General features: G+C 45.5%; 1 protein-coding gene across 4 annotated transcripts in view; it reads right to left on the reverse strand.

Moving 5' to 3' along the window:
- The window catches only part of LOC142899910 (uncharacterized), a 292,439-nt gene that overhangs the window by 178,371 nt on the left and 94,212 nt on the right, over positions 1-19,856 (reverse strand). For all 4 annotated transcript variants that reach the window (XM_076043837.1, XM_076043836.1, XM_076043838.1 and 1 more), the window contains exons 6-7: positions 2,911-3,035; positions 1,125-1,271 (exon numbers count right to left, since the gene is read on the reverse strand). In XM_076043837.1, the coding sequence (XP_075899952.1) occupies positions 1,125-1,271; positions 2,911-3,035 (272 nt within the window). The remainder of the gene's footprint in view (positions 1-1,124; positions 1,272-2,910; positions 3,036-19,856) is intronic.

Raw genomic sequence — 19,856 nt, forward strand, 5'->3', positions numbered from 1 at the left:
CAGAATTAGCCAATTTTCTTTTTTGAACTTGGATGGGGAATTAATTTCGGTGTGTCCTGTTCCAGTGACCATATAGCTACCCCCTCCCACCACCCATGCCACACACGCACACACACGCACACACTTGCATGCTTTTTAAATCTATCTGGTAATTCAGTTCTGCCCAACACTCATCAGGCTATTCATTAAGGCCTGATTGAAGATGGATATTTCCGTTCCCTTATGACAGAATGGAGCTAGGGATCAAACTAGGGACACTGCACGATTTAGCAGGAAGCAATTGCAACACACGGCGTCGACTCTTACACCCGTGTGTCCGTGCGCACTCGGACGCGCCCGTGCGCACGGACGCACGTGTGTACACCAAACACAAGCGAGCCGCTCCGGGATTTAATTTAGTGTCGTGACTCCTTTTAGTTTAATCATTTAGATCATAAATTGAGAGTTAATTCAAACAGAACGCAGCAACAAATGATCCACTTTTAGCGCGCCGAGCGCGTCGCCTTAAACGGCATTACGCTTTTAATGGGGTTAATAATGGACAGCAAAAAGCAACACAGGAGAACGACTCGGCAAAGCGTTTTATTAAAAGGATTGATGCGTCCCCTCTTTGGAATTAAAGCCAGGTCGGAGACGCAGCTAAAACTAACAAATGGTGCTGCTCTGGCTCCATGATGGGGCCTCAGTTGGAGCCTTGCTACAGTAAGAAGGTACCAACAGGGGCCGATATATCAGCCGGGCCAGACAGGGAGCATTCATTCGCCCCGCGGAGGAGAGGTGACTTTGAAGTTGTCGGCGCCGAGGTGAAAAGAGCAGCCGCTGCCCCGACCCCCCGTGTTTACCTAGCTGCGCTCGCCCTGAGAGAGCTCCTAATGAATGATGAGGATGGATGGACATCGCGGCCGAAGGCGCGGAGACACGCACGCACACACGCAGACAAGCACGCAAGTCAGCGGGAGGGCCGCGGCCGAGAGATTTACTCCTACATTACGTTGAAAGTTGCGGTGGTGATGTTTTCCAGCATGTGTTCCGTTTCTGCCTTGGCGGTAAATAGGGAATTAGCCGGCGCTAGGCTCGCATTAGCCGGGTCCAGGTGCCATGAATAGTAAGCGGCGGGGGCTAACCTGTGAGCAGCAGGCTATGACGACATCCTCCAGCGATGCCTCTCACTGGAGAACTTGGTAGCGGCACTTCTTCTGGAAACTGGATGTTCCTCTTTGCGTCAGCACCGCAGGCCTGTCCACAGCCCCACTGGAACAGCCGGCCTTCACCTGAGGGACATCAGTGAGGACTGTGTGAGTGTTTACATACACTGAACATGACAACATGCATTAAAAATGAAAACAACTTGTGTTTAAAACATCATGACTGATGGGCCAGTTATTAAAATGATGTTTGAATGAAATATATTTTACCAGCTGTTGGAAATATGAGTGTTAACTCAGGCCTACTGAGACAAAATAAGAAAATAAAATAGGACAGACGGATTAGCTATAAATTGCAGATATTTATTTATTTATTCACTATTATCTAATGATTCCATTATTGGATTGAAATCTTTTAATTTTGTTAATAAGCAGGAGCATCAAAAATACTTTTTTAAACTGTTTAATAACCTGTTTAAGAAATACCCCCACAGAACATTTAACAGACTACGATGTAATGCACCGAGCCGTCATCCCCTGAGCGTGAATGGAGTCCGTATGAATATGGTTGAGTTATGAGCTCATATTTCCCCTTGTTTTTGATACCGCACAGCTCCTCTATTGATTTCAAAGTTCAATACGAGCCTCGAACCCCCCGCAGCTCATCTTTGCATCTCTCTATCACACGCTTCCGGGAGCATGTTGTCCTTGTTGTGCCGTGGCTGCTGCCGCCGCCGCCACCGCCACCACTGTTCCTGCTGCTGCATGGGGCCTCTGGTGATAAATTATGGATGCAACGCAAAAGCTGTAAAATTTGTTGTATCTTCCATTATCTTCATGTTAAAGGCCACAAAAGCTCTTCAGTGAAGTCAGCCATTAAGAAATGACAGGTATTGCTATCAGGCTTCTTTATAGCCTATTACCTGCAATGACAGCAGCTGCTGCTGCACCACTGTACGGCCTATCACATTATTTGCAGCTAAAGTCAGCTACTGTGTCATTTCGCCTCATTTTCTTGACAGTGCTATCATAAATCCATTGGGCTGCAGGGGAAACTGTCGACTACCTCGATTATCTTCATAGCCTGAATGAATTCTGAAATGTACGTAACAGGCAATGACTGTTATGGATCAGGAGCCAGGGCCCGCATCTCGCTAACTCTCTCTCCCTTCCTTGTCTCTCTCAGATGATGCGCTGATGGAGGACTCGAGGGCTCGGGAATTTGCATAAAACCGAGCAAAACAGGTGAACTTTGACGCAGACGGTGACGGCTCGCTAGGAGTGACGTCAGCCCGTCGACTGGGGAACACGGATTTGTGGAATCCGTGAGGGAGGAAATCTCGTTGAAGAGGTGGGTGCATTTATTCCCTGTGTTTTAAAGATGGAGCGCCTAATGGCAGTGAGTATATTATGGACAGTGCACAATTTATCCCTGTTGTGTATTGTCCCACTTCATCTCACATTTTTTTAGATGCCAGCTGTGATGAGTTAAAGCATCCAAACCAGAGTAGATCAACATGCTGAGCTGATGAAGATGTGGTGGCACTATATTTTTTATATGTTGTTGTTTTTTGACTTGTTTTCTTAAGTTTGTTTAATGAGAAAATGTTACACATTGGTCTGTTCATGCCACAGAAATGGAAAGAGATTTAAATTTTTTATTTTTTTCTCATTATCTTTTGTTAAAGAAGAACACTCCTCTTTCATTGTCGTGCCCACGTGTGTGGATTCAAACTGTGAGGTTCGCATTGGACTTCACCCGTACCTGTCAGGACAAGATTGTGGTTCGCCCCGCAGGCGACCGTCAGCACGTGGCCGACACCCTGCACAAAGCGCGGGACGACGGCGTTTTCATTAGAACCACTGCCAACTTGTCCATAATCATTTTGCCTGTAGGGAGAAGAGCAGAAACATATAATTAAAATCATAATTAATTACCTCCAGGCATCATCTCCGCACTGTTTTTTTTTTATTACACCTAAACAATATACGGCGCCACTTTACAGCAGGAAAATATTGCGCACCTTTCGATTCCTATAGGGGTAAATAAACAATGAAAGCGTCGCGGCGAGCAGCCTCCACGAGGGACAGTGGAACGTATGCATTTTTCTCCCATTTCGACGACTCCTCTTTGTGACAATAACGAGACGCGGCCCTATCAGAAGTAAAACACCTCGCTAACTAATTAGACTCTCAGGCTGCAGACTGACAAAATAAAAAGAGAGAGAGGGAGAAAGTGCTTGAAGGGAGACTTGCTCTCCTGCAATTTGCATCTGCCACTTCCCCCCCACCCTCCACCCCCCACTGCATCTGTTCCAAGTGCCATTCAGCGTTCTCTCGCTGGTTTTTGTTGGGAAGTGTTGAGCCCCAACTATTTAAGCTTACCTCCTACCTACCCGCCGCTTTGTTCCTGCTCCTCTGCAGCCCGGTAATGAGCCAACCGTCACAAAACCGCGAGGAAATTAATGACTCATTACGGACGGAGGCCTCGGCCACTCCACGGCCTCTCCTCCCCCGCGCCCACCCTACATGGCTGCGTGTAATCCTCTCTCATCAAGCCCTCCCTACGCCCCACCCACGCCCCCACACCCACCCACCGCACTCTCATCCCTTCAGCCCATACAGAAAGACCCCCAACACCTCCCTATCAATTAGAGCCTATTACAGGGCTCCCATGCTAGCGCGGCAAAGAAAGACGGCCTCCGCGGCTCAAGAGTGTGTGCAGGAGAGATTGGGAGAGTTGAATGAGGAGCCTTAAGGTGCTCCTTTCACACCCTTGCCCTTATCCATTATGCCACTCTCTAGAGTCCCCTAGGAGAAACGTGCAGGCCCCAAAAGCTTCGGGGATGAAAATAAGTCAAAGGAGGGATTCTCGGTCACACCTTTTTTTCATTTTTTTTTTTTTTTACCCCTCCTTACCTCTCTAGCATCAAATTATATCATAACTAGTCCTTAAGCAGTGTCACTGGTCACTGTGCTCTCGCCTAAAATGGGAGGTGTTTAAAAATCACCAAGAGCCCGGAAAAGAACGCATTAAGCTTGACATGGCGTCCGTGCTTGGCGTAAAGCAAGTGACGGACAAGCACTGACATATGAAAATAGCTACCTTGGTATTCACTCTCTGTAGGCTCTGTAGGAAGCAAAGAAATACTGTTTTACAGCGCCAGCATTTTAGAGCGTCGTCTTTTTTTTTCTTTTTTTTTTTCCTTGATAGGATATCAGCTTTTCATTCAAGCACTCCATGCTCATTGGCTTTTGAAGCTATGGCGCATTTCAAGGCAATCCCTCTGAGAGTGAATGGCTGAGATCACATGGGTTTGAGGTGGTTTAGAATGGCAAATCCTGCTGAAAGTGTCATTTCCAGCCGCAGACATCAATTTGGCGTGCGGAACAGGGCCCCAAGGGAGCCCCTCCGATAGCCTGGGAGATTCCCCGAGTCGAGCAAAGGGCCTGTGGAATCAGGTTCGCACCCACCCGGATAAGTCGGGAATCTCACAAAGCGCTTTGACTAAACGACAGCGCGGCAGGAGAAGGAGGCGAGTGGAAGCGACACGATGGAGAACTTGGAGATCTCGACGTACATGATTAGATGCACAGCCAGCGAGTTAATCATGGATATACCATTAAACAGTTGGCGCGTCGCAAAGATAAAACAAACAAATCATTCATCCCGCAAAGATTTTACTACACAGATAAATTCTCCTTAATGCGCCACTCAAGCGTGTCACTTGGAGGCCACATTACTTGCCCAAAAACATTGCTCCTTGCACTGGGGAGGGAAAACACACAGACACGCACGCATACACCAACTCAGAGCACAGAAGTTGATCAATGACCCCCATCTGCTGAGGGTTGACAAAGCTCATAAGTATGGTTAATAGAGAGATATTAAAATGGTGACGTGCCCAAATTAAAAATCTAAATTATTGGCTGTGCAATTTCTGGGCAGACATTTTGGTAAGGGTAAAACGGTATACAAAAGCAGTGGTATTAACTCTAATATAGGGCCGCAATTAGCCCGAGAGAGGAAGAAAAAAATGGCTGATAATTATTGTGCCAACTCATTACACTTGTTTTGACACTAAAACCACTTAAATAGCTGGAGAAAAATACACATGTGCAGCTGTTAAGATTTAATTCCTATCATAATGCGGCAGCGACCGTACAGGTTGCGTTTTCTCACTTAAAAAAAAAAAACCTCATCTACAAAAAAATGAAACTGCATTTAAGCAGGTTTTATCATTACAAGAGCAATTTATAAATGTGGCCGGTACATTTACGAGCTGAAACTTCACAGAAATAATTTAATAAATCCCCTTACACATGCAGGGGTATGTACATTTTATGAGGGTTCTTTTTTTTTTTTCTTCCCAACCCCAAAGGCCAAACTGAGGCAACTCAGCAAAACTGTCATGTCGTTCTGAGTGTCAAGAGAGTATTACAAAGTAATTTGACTTCGGCAGCAATATCCTGAGTGAGGCAAAAAAAAAAAAAAAAAAAATTGTTGCTGTGTTCTATTGATTCCATACAAATATTACCAATAAAATGGTTAAGAGCACAAAAGCAAGCCAATCACCTGCTGTTCCCGCCATACATCTTGGCTAATAATGACGCCAGCTCCCGTAGAATAAAACCGTTGGGGTCGGCCGTGAAAGTTAAAGATTCAATGCGGTAAAATACAATGTGCTGTAAAATATTAATGCGTGTGGTAAAATTATGCTGGGGGGTAATATTTTAGATTGCTGCTGTCTGTAAAAGAGCCATATCTGTATTTATTTACAAGCTGGGATGGTGGATGGCGGATGGGGGGGTTCGGGGGGGGCTTTGTTTGAAGCCCCGTTTATGAATATCGACTGCGGCTGCTAGGTAAGTGGCTATAAATCCGCGGGAGGATCTTTGTAAAGTTCCCTTGGAGGACATAACTTCAGATCTCGCCGACGCCTTCCTTTGCTTGGACTTTTAAACATTTAGGCGTCCGGATTTAGAGCCGCCTCTAAATTACCAGACATCCCATGTTGCGTGTCAGGGTGTTGACCAATCACAGTTGACGGATTGAGGCCATAGATTTCTTTCAGGCAAGGACGGAGGTGTGTTTGGCCCTTGATCTGCAGCCTTCATGAGTTAGAGTGGGGAATCACGAAATGAGGCTGCGATGCTCCAGATGTAGCAGCCCTCCAACAATCACCATCCACGCCGCGAGGCCTTCGCACTCGCACGCCAGCGTGTGGCGTGTCCGCGACCTGGCTATGGAGCCCTGCGCATGACCCGTGCTAAAAAGCGGAGCAGCACGTGTCGTGGCGGTCAAAACGATCACGTGTAGCTCAGCTTTCATCACCCCGGGCTACTAGCACCGGCTGAAAGAGTTCTGGCCTTCGAGGATGACTCATTTCCACCTCCTGAAACCGGATCCTTCGACATGCTTATTTTATGTAATTTTTTTCGAGAGGTTGAGATCGCGGGACCGATTGCATTAGTAATGACGCGGCGGCAGGCTGACCGTGAGATGACGGACACGGGGGTCTGTACCCTCTGGCTATGATGACCGGCGTTGAAATAAGTGATTTCTTTCCCTGGTTCAGTTCAAAGGGAGGGCCGTATCAAAGTGTTTCCCTGCTGAACTCTTCGGCGCGCACGTGTTAAGGCGTAATTAACTGACAAGTGGCGATAAGGTGGAGACCGAGGAAAACACAATTTTATTCAGTTGTTTTCTTTCCACTCCTGGTGATGGACGTGGTAACCGTCGACGTTGCCCTGCACTAATAAATGTCTGAAAAGCAGCTGTATTGATCCCCACCATCTAATACAGAGTTTCCTCCTGTGCTAAATTGGAAAAAAATGAAACAGCACACACACACACACACACACACACACACACACACACACACACACACACACACACACACACACACACACACACACACACACACACACACACACACACACAGGATCTCTCTTTCATTCTCTTTATTTTCGTTTCTTCCCATCTCGGTTTCTGTCTCCCCTGGTGCACTTCCTGCTTTCTCGGGACCAATCTTCACATCTTCACTTCCACCTCCTCACTCCTCGCCTCCCTCCTCGTCTGGGTGGACCTGGACTACCCAGCGCCCTCCGTCCGCGACGCTGTGCCTGACACGAGGTATCAGTTCACACCCCGGACACACAGCGAGAGGTGCTAAACAAGGGCTTCAGGACGTGTCACAGCACACTTAAGGGGCCCCACGCTGATGTAGAAGGAGAACAGAGAGAGCTGGGCATGTCCCACACACACACTAGCACACATAAACACACACCAACAACAAGAACAACAACAATTTTTACACTTTTACAAGAAAATCTAAATTGTTCTGGAATTAAAAGTAAATCAGGCCACTAAAAATATGAATTAATAACCATCCAACCAGACATCATGTTTAGGTTTGCACTATAAATGAAATGGCCTCAATCATAATCCTCACTCTTCCAGTTAATAAAGGAGACACTTCTCTCTCTGAAATTTAAGCCCTTTTTCTCTCTTGAGAGAGAGAAACCTGCGCGGTTTACGGCTGTTACAGTCTGCTTCGACGATCTAATGCAATTAGGCTGTGTTCAGCTCATAATCAGTCTTGATTACCTGTTGAACGCCGGGAGCAGGCAGCCTTCTGGCTCCTGGAGACGTGAAGGTTGAGCAGAACTAATTGAAAGAGATGCGGAAATGAGAGCGAAAGTAGCAAAACAGAACGCATCAATATTTAAAATGTTTAACGAGCTCCCGCACCCAAACAGACTCAGACTAAAGCATCGCTTTTGCATTTTATTTATAATTAATTGCGATGAAAAGCCCTGGGATGCACCTGAACACTGTTTGGGCCTGAAATTTAAACAGTGTGGCGGCAGGTGCTGTGAGCTGCTCAGTCTCAAGGAATGGTGGGTAGACAGCACAGAAAACACTTTGACATGTCAAGAGGTTGAAAAAAGTGGTTTAGAGCCAAAACAGTGTTTAAACTAAAGGTAAAAAAAAAAAATGCTCTGAAAAGGGGCTTTGAAAGTTAGTAAAATCAAAAAGTCTACACATCTCCCCTCCTCCTCTCACTTCCCGTTTTGTGACAGAAAATCAAGCCGAGCCCACACCACTTTAAGCCAGTATTTACAGTTACTATCTGGCTGTTGTTTTCCAAGCAGCAGAGCTGTGCCTCCCTCCCTCCCTCTCTCTCTCTCTTTTTAATTCATTTAGCTGTAAGGCACAGTGCGATAAGACAGAACGAAGACTTCCCTCATAACCAGGCACATGCCAAGTCTGACATAATCCAATCTGGTCCATTTTCATCAGCTTTTGTCTTGTGTTTTTTGCCTCTCTTTTGGACTTTCCTTTGGTTCCAATGATGGCTCAAAAACCTGAAATGACACAATTCGGTCGCACTTGTATGGCGGTGAGGCTGCAATCCAAACGGCTTTTCTGCAGAGAAATCCTTGAAGACCCACACACATTTAAATCTGGCCCTGGGGGCAACAGGCTCTAAACCACAGAGATAAAAAAAAAAAAAGAAAAAAACATCCAGGCCAAAAGCAGAAATATATATTTTAAGGGAGGGCTTACGGTGGCAACAAAAAGGCATGTCAAACTTGTGGAAAGGAGGCATTCTGACTGAGGAGTAAACACAGACCCAGTGTGCCCGTAGGAGAGCCTAGGAAAAGCTCTCCGCATATTAAAGGGCCCAGCCTCGCGCATGTATGCGGCGGAAAGCGAGACAATGGCAGTAATAACAGGCGAGGCGTCAGGGTGCGGAAAAGACGGTTAAACGGTCATTTGTGAAAAGAAATGTAGCCGCCGCCTAATAAGAGACGGCGCCACAGGCGAGGAGGCCCCCGGACGAGGAGACACACGAGGTCCTCCGGCGTCTGCTGGGCCCTCGGCGAGATGACAGCCCACCCCTCCTCCTCCTAACCCAACCCCCAACCCCCCCCCCCCCCCTCCCCGCCCCCCGTCCACTGGTCTGCACCGAGTCAAAACATTAACCGTTTACAGCGGGAGCTTAATTGCGATAACAACACCTGGTTCCGCAGACGCTCCAGATGTTTCTGCGTAATGTCAGATTACAGAGGCGGCATCGCGCCGAGACGGACTGAAAAATTGGGCAGGTTGAGGAAACACTGGGGGACGTTTGCTGAACGAGAGAGAGTCGCTTTAAGTGTAAAGAGTTAGGATTAAAGGTTAAAAAGTGTGCACGTTCTGCTCCCGCACCACACAGCGTCTCCCTACAGGTGACCACAACATTTCTGGAGGAAAAGTGAGGGGGGGGCAAAAGAAAGATTTGTGCTCTCATGTATAATGATCATAAAAAAAACTCTTGATATTCACTTTTTAAATTCAAAGTATGTTGCACTCCCACTCCTGAATGCTTGCATCTCCGGCGTGAACACAATCAGCGCCATGGCGGAATGATGAAAAGCCTTCGCCTTTATTATAGGGGAAAATAACAAGCTCTCATGAAGGGATTGATCGTTTTCAAATCGTAGATCTTTGTAAGAGGAGTGTAAAGTAGAGCTAAGTCTCCATTATGGGACGCCGCTGCAACATTGCTTTTGATTTTCTGTCAACATCGCTCTCACCAACCACGCGCAGTATTTACTAAATGCATGCGGGGCCAAGAAATGGATTGAATATATTGTTCGTCTTCGCCAATCCAAACTGTGTGGAGCAGTCGGAGGTATCGCCGCTCTTTCATCGCGTCTCACTCTGCCAGTGTTTACCAATACCGCAGGACTCTTTTTGAATCGTCGGCGGCACAATGTGGCTGCAGTTACAGTCACAAAACCCAACATAAATTAACCGTGAACCGTGCAGGCGGGCAACTTGCTCCAGCAAAAGCTGTTTTTCTATGATGTGAGGATTATACAGAGGAGAAAAAGGAAGAAAGAGTCTCGAACCAAGTAGAAGCTGCTCCCCGAACGCATCCCTACACAAATCAATGCCTATTTAATAAACATGTGTTTGTTGTTTCTGTTTGTAAAGGCTCATGTTTTACCGGTGCTGCACCCCAACAGTGCTTTATGACGGGAACAATGTGTCATACAGCCATAAAACTAAAAGAAAAAAAAAAAAAAGCACACAGCTATGGTATCATATTTTACTGAAAATTAAAGTGCTTTTTACTTTATAATGCCTTGCACGGCATTATGTCAGTATCGTCCTGTGCACAATCCCACGCTAGGCAAAGCCACACAAACACCCCGACATCCCTGCTTGCACTGTGTGTCTTTAGGTCACTTAGTTGCTGTACCTTGCTGTCTATAATCAGTCAGTCATGTGCACCCTTCCCTTCTCCCTCAGAGTCACGGCCCCTCTGTCCCCTCTAAGTACCCCAATAAATTCAAATGTAATGCTGCTAAATGAGATCACTTACATGTGCCATTTCTCTTCAACCATATTTATCATCTAACACTTTGGCCTTCATTAACAAATGGCACCAGAGGATGGGGCGGGGGTGCGAGGGCGGGCGATCTCTCATCCCTGTTCCCACAGAGAGAGAGGGAGAGAGAGAGAGAGAGAGAGAGAGAGAGAGAGAGAGCAAAAGGGAAGGGGAAACCATCGCCTAATAAAGCAGATTAAAGTGGGCGGGCTTGACTCCTTCTACTTTGTGGTGCAAGTCTGCATGCAGAGTCAACCATTAGGCAAACTCAGCGAGTCGCTGTGTCACTGGCTAAGCTGCCCAGTCGCTGACTGGTGTTGAATCAGATATCTGCACGTCAAGCAGTCGTGGTTGCACAATTGCAACAGTGTTGCTGCTATGATCTCGACTGATGGAGAAAAAAACAAGCATATGCAGGTGCAGGTGCGAAGCTTTGCAGCGTTCAACATCAAATGGCAAATTCCAAAAGCCGCCCGCTGTCCAATGAGCGTCAACTTCACTACTGAGCACATGCTCATCGATGGATATAATAGGCAGTCCACTCTGGGGTTGCTTCAAGCAGAGTGTGTGTGTGTGTATGTGTGTGTGTGTGTGTGTGTGCACAAGGCTGCTCCTGCGGTATTCCACCCCACGCGTCACTTAATCTATTGTTTTCATCAACAGTCCTGCTATTTTTTCTGTTGGTTTTTTTTGTTTTACCTCTCTGGCACAGTCTCCCGATCTGCACTGGCAAAGGAAAATCTCCGGCTTAGCCATGAATTATGGCAACAATGTAAAGATGCACAAAGCAAGGGCAACCCCCTTTTTTTATTTCCTTTAATAAACATTTTAAAACAGCTTCATTATAATAATGTATTTTGATTAACGATGTTTACCACACTGCTGGTAGTGAAAATTGCTTTTCCATAAATTAAACCAATAAATGTTTGTTGATGAATTATTGCCTAAATGTGAAATGTTAGAGTCTAATTTATTCAGCACTGCTTTACTCTGTACAGTAACTCCAAAACATACATATTCATATAATCATAAAAAAAAAAATTGACACACCAACAACTATACTTATGGTCTTTTTTCATCTTTTAATTAATCATTCTTCTAATTATTGAAAAAAGCAAATACGGTAATGTAGTTATTTCTGTCACCCAATTATTGATTCAAAAAATGTATTGTCCTCAAAATCATCAATTCAGAATTGTGATTGGTTAAACTTCGGAGCCACTGTTCTTTGTGTTAGAAAAGTACTTTCCTATGAGTGATCAGTATTAGGATGTTTATGGAAAAAAAGTCCTGTAATGCACATCAGAATACAGTAGCATTCAGCAAGAACATTAATCAATTCCAGATTTTTATTTTTTTGGTTTTCTTCTTTGAAAAGTGAAAGTTTGTAATGCAATAAATGAGATTCATTGAGGTTTCATAGTAAAAGGAATTTAACCATGCATCAAAATATTGTCAGATGCATTTAACGAGTTCAGATGAGTTCAAGGTTCAGAGAGTACAAAAATCGTAGTCAGTAATGGAAAGAGAAGATAAACTATTTGAATTAGCAGAGAGCCTCGCTTAGAGTCTCCGAGAGAGTAAACACACCGACATGTTGACTGAAAACATGCCTAGAAAAATCAGACAATGCATTTTCACGTTTTGTAAATCAATTTGTACCTCAGACTTTTAGGAATTTGAAAATTAAAATAATTGGAATGACATTAAAAGAACACTTTCTCATCATGCGTACTTTGAATTCTACTATGATAACAAAATGTTAATGCCGCTTTCAAACAGTGCTTTTCAAATCTCCAGTTTTTAACGGTGTAAAAGGGCCGTGCAGCCTCAAAGTAAATGTACCATCTCTTTCAAAAAATAAAGGGGGAAAAAGCGGGAGAGAAAAAAAAAACCTGTAAGCTTTGTGAGGCAAATCCAACATTTTAGCATCTCTGTGTTTCATCTAAATCACTGACAACAAAATAGCCTCCAGCATGATTCCCTCTCTCACCCTCAAAGTTAACTATGACATCTGGCATGGGCTCTGAACACCATGACAACAGACACCGCGATTATGAGCACAACGGCAGCATGCGAGTGTAGTGCAAAAAAAAAAATGGAAAGAAGAAGACAGTGAGGAAGAGAGGGGGAAGAACACAGCTTGTTAATGGGGGAAAATGCATTGTAAGAAGATCAGTAATTACCATTATTTAAACAACTCCCAATAACAAGTAGATTATAGAGCTGTGTCATTGTAATGCTATCTGTCCCTGGAATGTTTTGGATGATAATCTTTTTTTTTATTATTGTTTATTTATTTATTTGAAACAAATGCAACTTTTAGTGCGTTTCATTTGACCAGACAGGAAACATTTAGCCGTGGTGGTGAATGGACGGCAAATCAAAATATACCAATCATAATCTCATGCTTGGCTAATAACTGATGTACAGTGACTATTTGTATGCATTATTCATTTAAGCATAAAGGATCCCAAGGAGATGTACAAGAGCCCCTCTGTGGCGTGCCCTTGGGCTATTGTTACCATGGGCATAATGGGAGAGGACTGTAGTGCAAATGTTGTCATCTCTACATCCTAATGTTGTAATTTAGGATGGACCTCCGTGATGGTGAGATGCAGAGAGGGACTGGAGAGAACTCTCAGTGGCATAAAGGAAATGGGGTAAAAAAAAAAATAATAATATTAAGTGGGCGAAACGAGGAAGAGTGCAGCAGGTAATACTCTGGGACACTGCCACTCACTTTTCCAGTCGGTTGTGAATTGTGATTTTAATAGGCATTCCAATAGATTCATTACTTTACATTTCGTACTTGCGTCGGGCAAGACCCCTCTCTAACAAGATCTATCACTGAAATGCCTTTTTTTTTTTTTTTTTTTTTGCAAAGACAAAACGATTGGGTTGAAAATGGAAGTGGAAAAGTGAAGTCATTTTTGGTTGATGTCACCGACGACTCTGTGTGCAATTACTGTCACAATTCCACAATGACGGTACTGAGAGAAGGGGAAATTCTATTTAGATTTATGGATTGAAAGTTAGTTAAGAAACTGTGGCCCAAAAAAAGGATGACAGTGGAGGTTGTCTAAATGTGAACGTATATATGTAAAGTTCTTTAACTGAAATAAGTGGCATTATGGAAGTTTCCTGTGTTCCTGGAGCTTTAGAATGGATTGTCCAGCAGCACCCTCTAGTGGATCTGAGGAAAACTGCACAATGAGAGCAAACCTGCTTCCCTCCCCTCTGTCTGAGTCCTCCTGGTGCAGAGCCCCTTCCTGTCAGAGACGCCTGGCCACTTCCCCCTTCCTCCCATGCTTAGCGCGCCGCGCCTGTATGTCTTGCGCGGCCCTGGCGCGATCTCGGTGACCCCTTAGCCAAATATTTAGATGGTCGATTTCAAGCCCCCCTTTTAAAGAACTGCCTCGCAACCTCTTGCCGGGCAGAAATCGATGAGACGAGTTCAAACGGTGAGTGAAAATGTTCAAACATAAACAGGTTCGGTGTGGGGGGTGAGGAGGGGAGGAGAGGGAGGGCTGGGCGGAAGGAGTGGGAGGAGAAGAAAAGACAGTCTCGGACAAAAAAGGAGGGAAAGAGCAAAAGAAAGAAAAGGATTTGGGTCCAGCTTGGCAACAAAAAAAAAAATGCAGTTTGCCTCGTGCGCTAAACAGAGTGACCTCTAGACTGGGCCTTTGAGGGGAGAGGGTGGTGGTGGAGCTGGGGGGGGGGGGGTAGGAGGTAGGGAGGGCGGGGGAGGGCGTAGTGGGGTCGAGTAGTTAGAGCGCCTCCGCTCCCACCGTTCCCTTCAGGGAGCAACACTGCACCAAATAGCGTCGCCGAACCAGGACATTAATATCTTCACACTAACCCCCTGACAATACCCCATTATGCATGTACGCCTCTGTGCATTACACACCTTGAACTAGAAACAATCGCACCCTTTCTCTCCCCCCCTTTAGCACTTGAACCGAAGCCAAGAAATGCAGCGAACCAATTTTATTATATTTATATATAAATATATATATATATATATATATATATATATATATATGTTTTTGTTTGTTTGTTTGTTTCATAGGCAAACAAGCAGAAGCACAAACACATACACATACACATGCACGGCACCGAACACCTTCGCTTCCCTCTTTACATAATCAGTTATTTGAGTGTGACACCTACCTTTGCCGCAAATGACTGTTTGCCTTTCATTCGGCTCTGTGTTTTCTCTCTATCTCTCCCCTCCCAGCCATGTGTATCATCTACAATTACAATTCACACTGATTTCAGCCGCGCCGTGCTAAGAACTCGCCTACAGTGTTGAATAAGAAAGCAGCTTGTAAGGTGCAAAGGGGAAACATGACAGGCGAGGCGGCGAGGCAGAGAGGTAAAAGAGGGAAGCGGGGAGCGGGTGGGGGGGGGGGGGAGTCTGAGCCCGGGCTCTAGCTTTGGGGTAACAGTACAGCATGCTATTATGATGTTTCTAAATGGGGAGCATGTCTCATGACATGGGTCCCTGTCCAGATATTGATTGCTCCTGTGGCTGCAACACTAACAGCAGTGGAAAGCCATTGAACTTTAAAGCAAATAGTCCTTCTCCCCCGCTCAGCATCCTCTCGCAGGCGATCAATACAGGTCGAGCCACCTTGGCTAACACCTCTATCTGGAATAATGGCCTTCCCCCTTTAGTTACTGACCAGGAAGATATATACTGGGGGGGAAGGAAAGTGGTGTTTTTCTTCTTTTAGATCAAGAAGACAAGTCAAAACAAAAATGCTACATATTACAATTAATTTAATTAAAATGGCATCGGGATGTGAAATGTCATATTGTCTCATTTTATTGGCGATTCAGCAGCATTTTCATTTTTGCATGTGAAAATACATTTTTTTTTTTTTTTTATGCAGAGACGTCAGTAAAACTAGTGTAGAGACCCTCATTGTCACCTTACCAACACTGTCCCTGGTTACTTGGGCATACCAATAGGTAAAGGTGGGCCGGGTATCTGTTGGATCCACATTAGCAGCCACGACCCCTAATTTTCCCACTCCATTAGTCGGCTTGCACGGCCAGCGGCAGAGATGATGGCCCTGAGAGGAGAGGAAGGCCGAGAGGTTCAGCATGGCTGGGCAGAGATCAAGTGTGAACGAGGAGAAACGCCCATCGCCCATTCTGGATCACCCTGGAACCTCTTGGGAAACCCCCTCGGGGATACACCCATAGTATTCACCTCAGCCCTGTTCCACACACCACAAAACATAATAATACCGGCCACTCTCATTATGTGCGACACATGTTCACTTTACTTCATTATGTTCACTTTATTGATGGCAAAGGCGCATTGTGTTTGATAGTGAGGGGGGAAAGCGGAGGAAAGAAGTTTCGGTCTTTGTTGAGAAAAAAAAATAAAAAAAAACATTGGTTTGAAACACTGCCCTCCATCCCTGTCCTTCGGTGGTGTAACTGTAAAAAGCAGGAACTGGATAATAGTGGGGGTTGAAAGCAAAATGCAAAAAGAATGCAGTTTTTCCGGCTAAAATCATCTGATCCCCTCCATGCCTGAATCAGCTTCAGCTGTAAGCCAGATCGCTGAGGAGGAACACAGCTGGGGGAACGGAAATGAAACAGAGAATGTGGCCGAAACTGCAAAACTGGGAAAAAGGTTGAAATTTGAGAGAAGGCAGCAGCGCCGTGCTTAGTGTTTCAAGATGGCTGATGTCAGAAGTCAGCGGAAGCTGCTCCTGGCATCAGAAGTTTAGAGGGTGGCAAAACGTGTGGCCGAGGCAGAGGCCAGGCTCAACATGGAATGTGACAGAAGCCTCGAATATGTTGAGGATGGAGCTCAGAAACCCCTTTGGCTCAGAGATTTCTGCAGCTACTGTTTGCCAAGCTGAATGTTGACTTTTGGAATTTTACTTCTCGGCGAAGATCAGAAGGCAACCCGTTGCAAAAATGTCCCTAATTAAGGGCTCACAGAGGCCTTTCGACAGAGATTACAGGAAACTTGTTTTGTTGGCAAGCGTTCGCAAACACCCGAGTCTGCTAACTCACTTTTGAACTTTGCAAACTTTGCCAGAGGACAACACTGTGCACGCACTATCCATATTCACCGTTTTACACAGAGTCGTTACTCGACTACGCATAAGGCTCAGTCCCACAGAGCATATTAAGTTTGACTGAGTGATAGGTCGCAGACAAAATGAAGAACATATTTGAATTTTAAAACCATTGTTCTCCAGGCGCAACCATTTAGAATTTATTGTGTCTCAATTGCTCTTGCCTATTTTTTTTTTTTTTTTTCTCGATAGTTAGCGGTGGGGCTCTGAACTCCATTAGCCCAAGTACAAGCCATAGCGACCATAATAGTCCCTATTTCATTACTCCATTGTTGGGGGCAATGAGCTGATGGCCTGGGGACGAAATGAAGGCCAAAGGGGTTCAGCATGGCTGGGCAGAGCTCAAGTGTGAACGCGGGGAACGCCCCTTTGCCCATTTGCAGCCCCATGTTCTGGCTGAGACCCCCAGGCGTGGGTACCAGCTTGCATTCAGCGCGCCCCTGTCCGACACTGATCCCCTGAACAAAAGCATATGAATCACTTCTTGAGCGCGTGGCCACTCCCCTCTCACGCATCAGGAATCTTCAGAAGCAAATGAATCGCTCAAAGATAGCTGCAAATCTGCAACATACGCCCCATTTGCATTCACATCACTCGGCCAGAGGGAATGTTTTCAAAGGACAGATCCCTAAATGCTCCAACATGTGCTTGGTATGCTACAGGTTAGGATTTTTTTTTTTTTTTCAAACTGACCCCATCTCTTGTGTTTTTCTAGTAATTCCCAAAGTTGTTAGGTCCAATTGTGTTAATTGCTGTGAGGAGTGGCCGTAGGGCATCTGTAAAAGGCTGCCTTTGACAGTGGAGAAGTGTGCATGTGTGAAGTTAGAAACTGGTGGCACTGTCCTACAGTTGAACCCAGGAACACCTCTTCCACATGTCTCACCTTTCATCCAATGACCCCATTATTCCTTCCTTCCAGAGGAACTTTACCAAACAGTACGTGTGTGATTGACCCGGCCCTCCGATCTCCCCGCCTCTCATAATGTTATCTTAAGAAATGTGGAAACGATTGAACCTCCATTCGATTTTGGCGGCCAAAATGACTACCACATTGGTGCCGTTGGTTGGTGCGTGTGTCTGTGTGTATGTGTGTACGTGTGTACGTGTGTATGTGTGAGGGCTTCCCCCAAGAGATTCCACTGAGGGATTCCAGAGGTTGCGCGATCCACTTCCTCTCATCATGGCAAATTGACCATGTGCACTTGACAGCCAGCTGAGTAATCTCCTGACACGTTGGGTTTAACACACCGCTGGCAATCACAGAAAGAAAAATAACTTTGGGGAAGAAAAGTCATAAATAACCTGGCTGAGAGGGAGCTTCACTCGCTACTTGCCCTCTGAACCCGGTTGAGAAAACAGTCAATAAGAGAGGAGCCATGTGACTTTCACTGGAGTGAGCGGTGAGTGCTGTGCCATCATTTACCTTGACTTTAATAGTAACACTGTAAATGTATCAGCATATAAAGATTTCAATGTCGATCTGATCTAGATAAAGAAACTAATACACATTATAGGCAAATGAGTGTGTTGTACAATAGTTTTATAAAGAAACAGAGGGTAATAAAACTGAGAAAAAAAGAGGCACTAATGAATAACGAAAAAGGTCTGTGGCATTAAATGTTCTTAAAGCAAATGTGACTTTCCAAATGAACTTCCAAAAAGTGGAAGAGAGACACTACTGGAGCATCAGAGAATGAAAAAGACAGCAGGGGAACCCATTGCCAGTGGTTGTCGGCGCCCATTGGCAGTGTGGGTACAACGTGGTTTGAAGCCAGGAGGATGTAGGCAATATTCTTTAGACAGGGAGGGGATTACTCTTGGCTCTTGTTTGACAGCTGACTTTTCATCACACAACCACACTGAACCACCGCTGGCCTCTCAAATCTGTCACCAGAATACACCGAACGTGGCCCTCCCGATTGCAGAAGGCTGCCTCGTCGTGCACTTTGCCTCAACTTAATAGCAGCGCACTCAGGAGGGAGGTTGCATGGAACAGAGAGGAGGGGAGGCTGAGAGGAGGAGAGTGAGAGGGGGCAGCTAGAGGGTTTAGGAGGGGGAAAAAGTGATCATCAATTGCTGGCAACAGATCCAGGGAGAAGATTATTGGACTGTAACCCAGCGGCAGATGTCTGATGAGTGTCTATTAACCTGCTTCCCACATCTCGTAGGCCGTGAGGCTGATGAATTCATACCGGGAGGCCTTGTCCCGCCCAATAGGAGGGGTCGGTAATCCCTCTCCAGGAAATAGCTGCCAGAGACCTCGGGAGCTGATTGGCTGTGTTTGGACTGATCTGGCAAAGCTTACAGGCACACTGTTGAGGAGATGTGAGTCGACCCCTGCTGCTTCAACTCTATTGCATCGTATCCTTTGCTTTTTTTAATCTACTTTTCATTTACTTTGACACATTGCTCCTCTTTCTTCGCAGTGTCATCCAGTCATCCATTTTTTTTTTTAAAAACACCAATCTCCGTTTTTTTCCCCCAATTCAATTCCATCCTGCCTTTATTTGCACACCTCCTTTGGTGCGCCCCATCCCTGCTTTACCTTAGTTAACCTGAGACAGTGAGAAAAGACAGGGAAAATAAACAGGTCTCGTCTTGACATGGCCACACAGGGGCAAGGATTGACCGTTACCGCAGCTGGAGGTGCAACATTACGCAATCATCAGGATCAGGGCCCTGGCTGATCTGAATGCCTGAAATGAGGTCTGGGCATGAGGTTAGTGGGGGTGTGGTTTAGTTCCAACAAATTACTGGCAGGGCACGCAGAGCCTCTCCCACCTGCTCCCTAACACATGCTTGTGCTGAAACAGAACAGTAGGGGGACCATTAACAATTCTCTCGCAAATGTTGTTCATCATTAATGGTAATTGTCATTGGTAGTCATTAGTAAAGAAGCAAACCAAATTATAATTGAAATGTGTGGTTCCTTTGCATTTAGGAGTTTAGGAGACCATGTATTTCTGTTTTGAATCCACATCCTGACCAAACAGGTTGTTTCCTGAAGTGATTTTTGACAGAAGGACGAAGGCTCAAGGAGGCTCACATATTGAGTGATCTTGACAGCAATCTGGTTAACATCAGATCTTGAGAGAAACTACTCCGCTTTGTTTTCAAGCAACGTAAGCCAGCCCGATGGCTAACATCATTGGGCCAAAGTATTTTGGCTGAACCTGGCCTGACCCCAAAATTCCCCCTGTCAATGTGGGCCAACCATT

The sequence above is a fragment of the Nelusetta ayraudi genome, unplaced genomic scaffold (genome assembly GCF_046127955.1).
Source record: "Nelusetta ayraudi isolate G7.1 ecotype Tasmania unplaced genomic scaffold, CSIRO-AGI_Nayr_v1 ptg000078l, whole genome shotgun sequence".
Classification (NCBI taxonomy): domain Eukaryota; kingdom Metazoa; phylum Chordata; class Actinopteri; order Tetraodontiformes; family Monacanthidae; genus Nelusetta; species Nelusetta ayraudi.